General features: G+C 39.6%; 1 protein-coding gene across 1 annotated transcript; it reads left to right on the top strand.

Annotated features, from left to right (window-relative positions):
• The first annotated feature begins 2,830 nt into the window (after positions 1 to 2,830).
• LOC146237264 (uncharacterized) lies at positions 2,831 to 10,811 on the top strand. The gene is made up of 2 exons (XM_084685190.1): positions 2,831 to 3,157; positions 8,743 to 10,811. The coding sequence occupies exons 1-2, from the start codon at positions 3,070 to 3,072 to the stop codon at positions 10,278 to 10,280; spliced, it is 1,626 nt and encodes a 541-aa protein (XP_084541316.1). The 5' UTR covers positions 2,831 to 3,069; the 3' UTR covers positions 10,281 to 10,811.
• Positions 10,812 to 12,328: the final 1,517 nt, after the last annotated feature.

Raw genomic sequence — 12,328 nt, 5'->3', positions numbered from 1 at the left:
TGGATAACTACAGCTTTTACTTTGAAATAAGTTTAATGGTGGCCCCTGCCACGATATACCCGACCGATATTAGTGTAACACTGTACTGTCTGAAAACACAACTTGGGCTCAGGAAGAACAACAGATTTTTTGGAACGGAGGTTGACTCGTTTCATATGGAACGCCGAGTTAGTCAAAATTAAATAAATAAGTAGGTAAATATATAGATAAATACATACATAAATAAATATGGCTGAAATAAACTTTGAAATAAAAAAAGATGGCAATAAATAAATAAATAAATATAGCATTATATGATTATATAGCTGAATCCATTTACCGACATCAATCAATAAATACATTTATTTATTTCATGGGACTTTTATTTCCTCATGCCACATTTATTTATTTTTTGAGACTTTTACACACCACATTTATTTCCACACCACATTTATTTCTGTACTGTATTTATTTCCAATCTCACATGCAAACGAGAGGGGCGTGGTTATCTTCAGACCAATGCAGCTGCACACCTGGATTCCTCTGTAGCTATAGGTGCGTTCGACGTGACCCGACTTCATGCGGTGCTGCAGCCGGCTGCAGGCAGCTGACTTGAAACAGTGAATTCTGGTTAGACTTTTTGTCCAACTTGAGACGGCGCAAGGATACATCACTGTGACGTAGCCATCAAAGTACCGTGAGATCAATTTGAGAACTGCCAGCTGTGGAGCCGAGCGCATTTTCTCAGGAGCAACTGCATGGGTTCAAGTGACGACACAGCTATTTCATGATTGGCCAGACTCACACACGACAACTTTGACGCGTGTTTTGTAATATTCGGACAACTTCAGTTTCGCCAACGCTCAAAAAGTTTAATTGAATAAAAAATGTGTTGAAGAAAGGGTTTTAGTCAGCCTCTTCACTAACGGAAAGACTAAGTTTAATTTTAAATAAAGTAAAGTAAGCAAACAACGGTTGATCGGCCATGACTGACATCAACGCAGCAAACCACGAGAAGCTGGAATGTCCGACTTCACAGAGCCATTTTCAACTCCTCCCCGACTGCAAGCTGCTACTCTCGCTGGTCATTTCATGCAGCCGCAGTCCATGTCGAACGGACCTTATGCTACTTGTATGGGGGGTGACAGTGGCATTGCACTGCCGAAAAAGCATACAATGTAGAAGAGCTTTGCCCATAATGTCTGTGTCGTCTCTGCCTTTTTATCATTGGTTCCCAATGGGAGTGATGGAGGTGACCTAGTAGCCTACGTGTGAAGACTTGGTCTTTGATAACTACGGGGTAGCCCTGAAATTACCTTTGATAAATACAGGGTAGCGCTGAAGTTACCTTTGTAAACATTGCTTTCACTCATATGACGTGTAACTTGTCTGCAAAGCTAACAATCACTGCCACCACTATGTCTTCCTAGGTGGTATGTTGCCTATCACCGGTCTCGAATTTGGCAACTTTAGGCCAAGTGGCTGGCTAGCCGGCTAGCTAGCTGGCGAAATAATAAAAGGATGTCATCAGTATGGCAATTTCAGCTAGAGCTAGCTACTGTAGAGCTAGTAGTGTTGTGCTGTATTGGCACAGACCTGAACAGCCAACCCCGTTTTGTCACTGAATGGTCATTAAAACGAGTCTAGTGGTAGTGGTTTGATTTAATATTGAATAATTCCATAAATTATATCTGGGTTTGGGTATTGTGTACTGTGTTGAATGGGTCTTGGTCTGGACAGGTCTTGGTTGGTTGCAACTTGAAATTGCCAATAATAACAAAGTGTTAAGAAACTTGACTTCAATTTGAAGCAGTACTGTAAATCCAACGGTATGGGTAATGTCTGGAGTGGTCTGGCTTCACTTCAGATCTCGTCTCCCTAAATGGTAATACATGGCATAATGGTGAGGCTAGATAGTTATAGCTAAGTGCCTTATGGACCTAGCTATCCACATGATAGCAGAGCGATGGAGTGGTGGCAGTGATTGTCTTCTTTGTTAGGCGTTACGACGGTTGCTAGCTATGTTAGCTAACATTACTGTACCTGGTACTAATCACCCCCCCCACTACCTGTACATCTTGCACACGAACAGTGCTCAATAAGTCTCAAACTATTAAAGACTTCAATCTATGTTCTGTAGAACATTTATCCGCCCGCTCAACTACCTCTACTACCTCTACTAACTACTACCAAAATCTACTATGTGTGCAAAAATAATATATCCTGACAAGCCATGCTGATCAATTTGATCTATAAGGCCAGCATCCGATCTCTGACAGGACTAATGTCTTCCTTCATCTACCGAATCTAGGTGTTCCTATCTGCCTTTGATCTTGTGTGCAGCTGCGTTGGTCTGAAGATAACCGCGCCTCTCTCGTTTGCATGTGAGATTGGAAATAAATACAGCACAGAAATAAATGTGGTGTGGAAATAAATGTGGTATGGATATATATGTGGAAATAAATGTGGTGCGTAAAAGTCTCAAAAAAATTAATTAATGAGGCATTAGGAAATAAAAGTCCCATGAAATAGATAAATGTTGTCTTTACTAAAACGTCATTTTGAAATAAATAAATGTATTTATTTATTGATGTCGGTAAATGGATTCAGCTATATTATCATATAATGCTATATTTATTTATTTATTGCCATCTTTTTTTATTTCAGAGTTTATTTCAGAGCCATATTTATTTATGTATGTATTTATCTAATTATTGACCTGTTTATTTAATTTTGACTAACTCAGCGTTCCATAGTTTCTACACTCCACCGTTAGAAATCTATGGACATCAGCAGATAGTTGTTGACAATGCGTTGGCTCAGTAAACGACGCAGCTATGCACCTCCCGATACTCTGGCCTGCCCGGAAGTAAACAGAAGCCCGATGTGGTTCACATCCGAGTTGTGCGTCGCTAATATTTAACACGAAGGACCCAGGTGCTAATAGCTAACCTCGTTGTGCAAAATATCATTTTTACTCCACCAAAATGTAAAAACGACATTTGTTTTTATCCGTGAAAGACTATAAGAACTTCAGCTTTGGAGATTTTCGCGGCCGTTGAATAAGCGTTTGCTGAGTTCCAAGAAGAAATGTATAATCAATCCAAGGAGAAAAGCGCGCGGCTCAATCGAGTGTTGGACATTGTTACTCCACCGGAGATGAAGATACACCGAACAGGTAGGATGGACACTTAAAACTGTCCAGCAGGGAGTCAAAGGGGAATCAGGTGGCTGTACCAAAGGACGTTGTGTCCTTTGGCAAGGTGTGGTTTTCTACTCATGCGTTGTCATTTACGACACGTAGGCTATCTTCGGCTCCAACCATTTATTTCACTGGTGAACACGTCATACACAAGTCATTTAGCACCGTGCAGCCAGTCACCGAATGCTCGAACAAATGAAAATGACATACGTTTAAGCGTGTTGACCGTGAATAAAAAGGAAAAACCATGTAAAACAATGAAATAAATTAAATTGACAAAGGCCTACGGCTAAATTAAGCTAGCAAAATTTTACAGAATACCCATAGAAATGCGATTATAAGAACAGACGGCTTAAGAAGACCTGTGACCTGCATAGGCCTACTAAAGGCAACGGTCGGGGAGGTGTGCAGCGGGTAGGCTACATCTGCTGGTTACTTGTTAAATAACAGCTGTGAAATTGTAGTAATTAATAAACGCACCAATAAATGTTGAATATGATCTGCTGTTTTTACATCACCCACCTGTCATTTCTGAAACCAGTATGGTCGAGGGTTAAAAAACAGCTGGATATGAGAGTTAACCATAGCCTAGGACTACGCATGCAGTGTCAGATTCACAACCGAGTTATCTCTACAGTGTATCTATAGTATATTATAGTATATTTATGTTTATTGTAGGCGCATCCCTTGCCTGTTGCGCAAATTCCAGGACTGTCCCCGACTAAGAGTTTCTGTGGTCGACCAAGACTCGACTAAAACGTCTGAAAATCGATTAATCGAACTTTGAAACGCTTAACATGAAAAAAAAAAAACGCTAATAGCCTACTAGTAATAAGACTCGTATCACCAGTCCTGTTGTAACCAAATGCCAATGGTATTTAGTATCTCTTACAATGTACTACAAATAAAAAATATTGTTTGTTTAACATGCAAATCATTAGAGCACGCTTATCACTGCCTGAAAACTTGCAGCATGCAAACATATGTAGAAGCTGAGTGGGGAACGGTGCAACAGAGAAAGATCTTGTTGTCTTGGCCGGAGAAGATAATGTCATTTGATTTGGATGTGATTCTTATAATAGGCATATTCATTTTTCAACCCAGCGTGTTAGCATGAGCGAAGTAGGGCTAGGCCAACTTACATTTTTCAGGTGGAAGGCTACATCATATTCGACGTTGAACTATGAAAAATAAACCGTTGGTGGCAGAGTTTGCATTCAACGCTTTTTCGAGTCACCCGGTACTTTGTCAATTTTAATCTACTTTTATGAAATGCTGCCATACCACAGATTTATTTGCCATTTTGAATAATAACACAGACAAAGTAAGCAATGGCAGAGTTTGTAGTTCTGCAGCCAATTGTGCTGGTGCCGTGTGCAAAATACCAAAACAAAATGCAAAAAAAGCACAGAGTAACAAAAGGGAAAATAGTAACAACTTTTCTTTTAAATTATATATTTTTAGAGTTGCTTTATTTGTCTTAACTAGCTAGATTATGTACACTGTTAGCTAAATATACATGCCTTGTTTGGCCAATTTGGTCGATTGTGGAAGAATGTCAACGTTTTTTAGTTACGGAGAGGAGTATCCAGCCATAGCGCTAGCTACTTTTGGGGGAGAGGAATTCTGGTTTCCCCCATGTTTCCACTAATCACTATAATGGTAATAACTGTTAATCAAAACATGATATTTAAAATCTGTCTTCTGTTCTATATTGCCCGCAGATGTGTGGATATTCCACCTACTCAAAGTATTCCCCATCTTGTCATTAAAGTGGTTGAAAATTAAGTTGTCTGATTAGGTATGGTGGATGGAAAAGATTGCGCTGCCAGGAATTTTGGGCCCCGGCGGGAAGACGGCAGTAAGACAAGTGCTAAGGGACCGTCTACAAACTACAACATCGTAAAGAGATACAACAAAAATATTTATTAATTTAATGTTTAAGGTAGTGTTTCCAAACTTGCCTCAATTATAACTTGTCTCCTGCTAGTTGTACTACAGCACTTACTTGGAAAAAAATTAGCATAATCATCATTTAGAAGAGTCATGTCTTCAAAACTACTCCACACATAGAAGCCCCCCTGCTGGTTGTACTAGTACTTGATTGTACTACTGTAAACTCACTTTTCAAAAATAGACAAGTACATAATTTGGGGAAATATCTTTACATTTACATTTATTCATTTAGCAGACGCTTATATCCAAACCGACTTCCAAGAGAGAGCTTTACAAAAGTAGGTCACTGATCAAAACAACGAGATAGCCCCAAACATTGCGGGTAACTAAAACATGAACCATACATTGTGAAAAAAAAACAAATAAGTGCCAAAGGGAAGAACCAAAAGATCAGTAGTTAAACAAGTTACAATTAAACAACATGAACCTCAAAAAGTTCAAGAATGTACCTGTAGAAAATAAATCAACAGGAAAATATTTCACAGTGAGTACAAGAATTTTAAATCAGTTACAACACCTTATTCAATTAAATGGGTTATAAGGACCATTTGTTCGAATCAGGTGAGCTGGATCAGGGAAACATCTAAAACAGGTGAGCTGGAGCAGGGAAACATCTAAAACATGCAGGACGCCAGCCCTCGAGGACCAGGATTCAACACCCCTGCCTTAGCTAATGCGGTATATGCCAGGCCCAGCACTGATGTAGTGCAGGAGAAGAGTCGTCGTCAAACTATTATGTTTGAGTGCAACCGAGGCAAGCCCGTCAGCACAGCTCTATCAGCCAAGCTAACTAATCTAATAAACAGTTAATGAACACAAGTACATCTTATTGAAAATAATTAATTTTCATCACCAATTATCATAGTAGAATTGCTTTCTCAGGCAGTTTGTGATGCAGTTTGGAAACAGGAGATGAGCCCCTTGTATAATGTGCCACCTGGCTTGAGAAACCCGTTCTCAAAGACTTACCTTTAGTCATTATTTGGGTAGCACACATATTATGAATGCCTTTGGTGGAATTCAAAATTATCCATTTAAATCTAGATTAATCTAGATTAACGCCAAGACTACAGTGAGATTAATGTAGATACATTTAAAAAATCTATGCCCACCACTAATTAAAACCTTATTATTTTCTGTAATTTTGCTATTGGTACAATATTGTTTGTCACAGATGCATTATGCATGTCCCACACCATTGGTCTCTTACTCTAGGGGCTTTAGATTACAGTTGCATTGAAAACTCTTCAATTTTTTGACCTTGAAAACCAGCTGGACTAGGTTCCTGGGCATAGGGCTGTAAATGTGCCTGTTGATAGCTGGGCCTTGTAGTTTTCTTATGGAAGAAGCATATACACATGATCTTCTCATGCTCTCAGCTCCTAATTATCCATATTTGCACTTTGGGCCTAATATCTTCTACATATTAGTGGCAATACTACTCAGTCAACAGCTTTGCATGTGGTTTTCAGTAGTATAGCATATAAAAGTAAAAAAGGTGATTAAAAGGTTAATTTTTATCAGGGATGGAAATTAGCACCCGCCACCAGCCAAATGCGGGTGATTTTGTGTTGTGGCGGGTAAACTCACTTCACCTACCGGCCACTGTAGCGGGTAAATCAAATTATTACACGGCTGTTCTTAATGCTGTAGAATGCCCCATTCACTTGAATGGGCTTCCCAACGTTCTGCAGTCAATTATTTTTCAATAACAGACCGTTGCAATGTATTACTAACCGCTGTCAAGAGAAGTGGTTCAAGTCTTTTGTAACACTCCAAGTACTTTTCAACCCCAGCGTACTCCGCTGCTTAGCGACGTCAGCTGATTTGAAGCCTAAAGAATGTCTATGAAGTTCAACGTCTTTGGCGAACTAATTCTCTGCTGATCAACACTACAAATGGTAACATATAAATTGTAAAAATACACTGTGTTCAGTTAGTTTTTTGGGCAAGTAGCCGTGTAATAAGCGGGATAATGTATAGAATGCCATTGTCATTATCGGGAAAATAAGCCCCTTGAGAGCGAAGTTACACCCCTCCGCTTTGCGTTGGGGTGCTGTTCGACCTGTCGTGGAAGAACAACGCTCAGGAAAGCACCTCTGAAACTTCAGAATTTGATTCTGATGAGCAGAAGTAAATTGTACTGGGAGTGGGGAGGATGAGTGGAGGAATGTTAGTTTGTTGTTTAATCTGCCCTACTCATTTAATGAAATTATCAGTTCGTGGTTTGTGTATGTATAAGAAAGAGAAAGTGTCAGTGTTTCATTGAGACTTGAGATTAAATAAACTGCTAAAGTATTGTAGATCTTTTAGTATTAATTTTCACATGCAGTTACACATTGTTGGTTAAAAACAAGAAAGTGGCTGGTAAAAACATTGACTGGCTGGTAGATTTTGAAATCCAACAGCCACAGTGGCCGGTGGACAAAAAATTTAACATCCCTGATGTAAATCCATAATCATTCCCCATCCTCATAATTACAACCTTTTTTCCACAACATTAGCCACTCTGGCAGACCGGAGGACAGTGGTGAATGACAGGAGGGCAGTTTCTGTGTCTTGAAGCCTGATTGGTTGGGGTCAAGCAGGTTGTTGAGAGAGGGGCTGTGAAAGAGAAAGTGTGACTGTTAGATACAGCGCGTTCAAGGGTAGCAGTGATACTGGTCTGTAGTTTTGGAGGACGGCAGGGATAAGTGAGGGTTTTTTGAGTAAAGGGGTAACTGTGGCCTGTTTGAAGGCAGAGAGCAAGGTGCCGGAAGTAAGAGAAGAGTGAAGGACATGGAGAAGAAAAGGCTGTGAGGGAGAGCTCGTCACCATGGTAACCCCAAGGTTCTTGGCATGATCACTTGGTTGTTAGAATGAGCTGAGATCTGGTGACTGTGAAGGCTGTAGCATTATGAGACCATCATCAGGATAGACATGGTTCATCAAAGGATGACTCAGACTAACTCAGGTTTAAGGTCAGATTTACAGTGATCCTCTAATGGGACCTTTGTGAAATGGCTGGTAAATACAGACTGTTCTCTGACTAACCCTGTAAATACAGACTGTTCCCTGACTAACCGTGTAAATACAGACTGTTCCCTGACTAACCCTGTAAATACAGACTGTTCCTTGACTAACCCTAATACAGGCTGTTCCCTGACTAACCCTGTAAATACAGACTGTTCCCTGACTAACCCTGTAAATACAGACTGTTCCTTGACTAACCCTGTAAATACAGACCGCTCCTTGACCGAGGTGGTCAGCACCCATCATAGCCTCTGTTACCTCCATGTTGGAGTCACAGAAGGTGGACCCTACCACATATTCTCCACTCTTACTTAACTGTCTCCAGCCTTCTCTGCATCTCTGTCACCAACCATCTCTGGAGGAGGGGTGCCCTCACCCAGCTGCTCCTCCCCAGGTTTCTAACATGTTTTCCTTGTCTTCCTTGAGAGTTCAGGTGGGTTATAGGTGCCAATCTAGGCCCATATGTGAAGCCCTCTGTGACTTGAAAAAGAAGACTAATTACATTTCCACTTGACAGTGTTTGGTTTTAAATGGCATATTTTTAGCTGTCAAACATATTGGATTGTAAAATATAACTGTTCTCTTTCCCCTAGATGTGCAGCAGCTCTCTCTCCTGGAGCCCCCACAGATTAAAGAGGAACAGGAGCTGTGGACCAGTCAGGAGGAAGAGCAGCTCCAAGGACTGAAGTCTGAAACTACAAACTCCATATTCACTTCTTCCAGTGTGGAACAGGACTATGATCAGGAGGGCTCCACTGAATGTTCACATGTTGACCAGACTGTTAAAGTGGAGGACAGAGAAGGAGACTCTCTACTTACCAACACAACTGAGAAGCAAATCAAAACAGAACCAGACAGTGACTCTCAGCCCCTCTCTGTTGTAGCTCCAGAATCTCCTGCAGCTCAGAGTTTGGAGGAGGAGGAGGAACATGGAGGAGTGATGCTTTTACAGAACAGAACACAAAACAATGAGGCTCTTCCAAGGGACAATAGACCCCAAGGAAGTCACACAGGAAAAACAATACATCAGTGTCAACAATGTAACAAAACTTTTATATCTGAATCTTATTTTATTATGCACATGAGAACACACATGACAACACACAAAGGAGAGAAACATTTTCAGTGTCAACACTGTAACAAACAATTTGCTCAGAGATGTCATCTTGTTGATCACTTGAGAACACACTCAGGAGAGAAACCTTTCCAGTGTCCACAATGTAACAAACGATGTGCTCTCAAAGGTAATCTTCTTAAACACATGAGAACACACACAGGAGAGAAACCTTTTCAGTGTCAACAATGTAACAAACGATTTGCTGACAAAGGTAATCTTGTTATCCACATGAGAAAACACACAGGAGAAAAACCTTTTCAGTGTCGACAATGTAACAAACGATTTGCTCAGAAATATAAATTTTTTGATCACGTGAGAACACACTCAGGAGAGAAACCTTTCCAGTGTCCACAATGCAACAAACGATGTGCTCTCAAAGGTAATCTTCTTAAACACATGAGAACACACACAGGAGAGAAACCTTTTCAGTGTCAACAATGTAACAAACAATTTGCTGACAAAGGAAATCTTGTAAATCACATGAGAAAACACACAGGAGAGAAACCTTTTCAGTGTCAACAATGTGACAAAGTATTTGCTCAAAAAAGGGTTCTTGTACGTCACATGAGAACACACACAGCAGAGAAACCTTTTCAATGTCAACAATGTAACAAACGATTTGCTCACAAAGGTAATCTTGTTAGTCACATGAGAACACACACAGGAGAGAAACCTTTTCACTGTCAAAAATGTAACAAACGATTTGCTCAGAAATATAAATTTGATGATCATGTGAGAACACACACAGGAGAGAAACCTTTTCAGTGTCAACAATGTGACAAAGGATTTGCTCAAAAAAGGGTTCTTGTTCGTCACATGAGAACACACACAGGAGAGAAACCTTTTCAGTGTCAACAATGTAACAAACGATTTGCTCACAAAGGTAATCTTGTTAGTCACATTCGAACACACACAGGAGAGAAACCTTTTCAGTGTCAACAATGTAACAAACAATTTGCTCACAAAAGTAATCTTGTTAGTCACATGAGAAAACATACAGGCGAGAAACCATAGTGTGAATGATTTAATGTTTTATGCCAGAAGACCCGTACGGTTTATCTAACGAGAAATGATATGTTTGAATTGATTTTCTGTCCAGTGGGTATACATATGCTTCGCTTCCTCCCTTGTTGTAAGTGCTGGTGCCAAGTACAGAGCACCTCCCAGCTTAGATACAGTAACCTTCCAACTTATTTATTAAAAAGTTTTGAGAAAAAGTTGGAAATGTTGAATTACAGATTTCCCTAGTAAACCTGAGAAAAGCTGATGTGTAGATGACACTTAATATAGGAGGGGGGAACCTCTTCTTAGTCCTCTAGGGAAATCCCCCCTCATAATGATGACATTAACATACATCACCAGCATCACTCTAATGCTTTATAAATTGCTAGATTGTAATATATAGGGGGGAACCACCTTTCTCAGGCCTCCAGGGAAATCAGTCCCCCCTGTATTCTCAGTGTAAACAACTGGTGTATAGATTAAGCTTGTTACGCATTATTATCACTGTAAAATAATAAATGAAAATGTGTCCTAATATTATAACACTGACTTGTCTACTTATCGTACAGCACAATAGTTTATTTGTGCCTGCAACAAACGTTAAGTTGTATGTTTAAAACGACACACACACAATAATAAAATGTATAACAAACTAAAATGTAACAACCGTTTGAACAAGACAATATTCACAAAGAACAAGGGATTATGAGTTGAAATTTGGATACCATAGTGATGTAGACTACTGTAGGCTGCCCTAGACAGATTAGCACTAGCTGTTACAAACTCTGAAAACGATTGAGCAATACAGCTTACTATATTTAACATCCTGTATTTGAGTTTAAATTAACTAACAAACATCAAGAAATGTACCGTATGCTTGTTGAAAGTAGGTAGAGTACACTATAAGCTAAGACATGCAATTATATAAATCACATTCAGCTCAACCAAGCAACAAGAGAAAACGTGATGATTTCTCACACGCTTTAAGAAAGGGGGAAATGGGGAACTGAATTCTCCGGAACATCGGAGCAGGTCTTGATACATGCAGAGAAGATTTCCGGGAACAATCTGATTCCCTTTATCTTTGTTGTATCCTTGTAACTTTTGTATCCAACAAATCTACATCCCTGAACTTTTAAAACAAACCTACTGGCGTATTACAGTTGTAAAGTTCTACGACTTTCCAGACCAGTTCCTTGTGCCCAGTAACAGTATTTTGCACTCCTACAAGAGTATTTTCATGTCCACTTACAGTAAATTCAAATAAAGTTCAGAATATCAATAAAGTTATGTAAATAGGGGGGGGACTATAATCTTGGAAAATCTTGATATTCCTGCATGAATTAGGCTACATACCTGAAGCGGAAGAGCTAGCCTGTTACTAACTACTTGAGAAGCTAGTAAAGTAGCTAGTTAGGAAGTTTAGGGCCATTGAGCAAAGTTCTAAAATCGAAAATGTCAAACTGTCCAAATTAGACGCGTTTTGAGAATGTGTCCGTGAGACATTAGCAATGGTAGCTCTGGAGGTGGAGTGGAAAAAAACGGTAATCTAATGAGAAGTTATGATTTTGAATTATTTCCTGTCCAGTGGGTTTTTATGTGCTTTGCTTGAGGTTCCAGTTAAAACAACTAAAACAACAAAAAAACTACTCATCCTAAATAAATACAAACCATATCACACCACCAATCATACACACACACACACATGGGTACATACTAAAATCATCTGAGATACTAACAGCAGAGTGGAAACAATACAATGTAACAGTTCAAGTTTGTCGGTTCTGTGGTGTGGCAGAGAGTTAATGAGTCTGAAGCTGTTCTTCAGCCTAGAGGTTCTGGCCTGGAGGTTTGAGGTTATTATTAATATGTACTCCCAAGGTATTTGTAGCTGGAGACAACTGACTTACTTAGATACCGTTACCTTCCACCTTATATACCGTTACCTTCCACCTTAGCTACCGTTACCTTCCACCTTAGCTACTGTTACCTTCCACCTTTGATTTATTTTTTTATTTTTTCTATATGTTTTGAAAGGTTGAATGACAGATTTCCCTTGA

The sequence above is a fragment of the Hypomesus nipponensis genome, chromosome 21, assembly GCF_054491055.1.
Source record: "Hypomesus nipponensis isolate SF chromosome 21, ASM5449105v1, whole genome shotgun sequence".
Classification (NCBI taxonomy): Eukaryota; Metazoa; Chordata; class Actinopteri; order Osmeriformes; family Osmeridae; genus Hypomesus; species Hypomesus nipponensis.
Note: the sequence above shows the minus strand (reverse complement) of the source record. Positions and strands in the feature narration are given on the sequence as shown.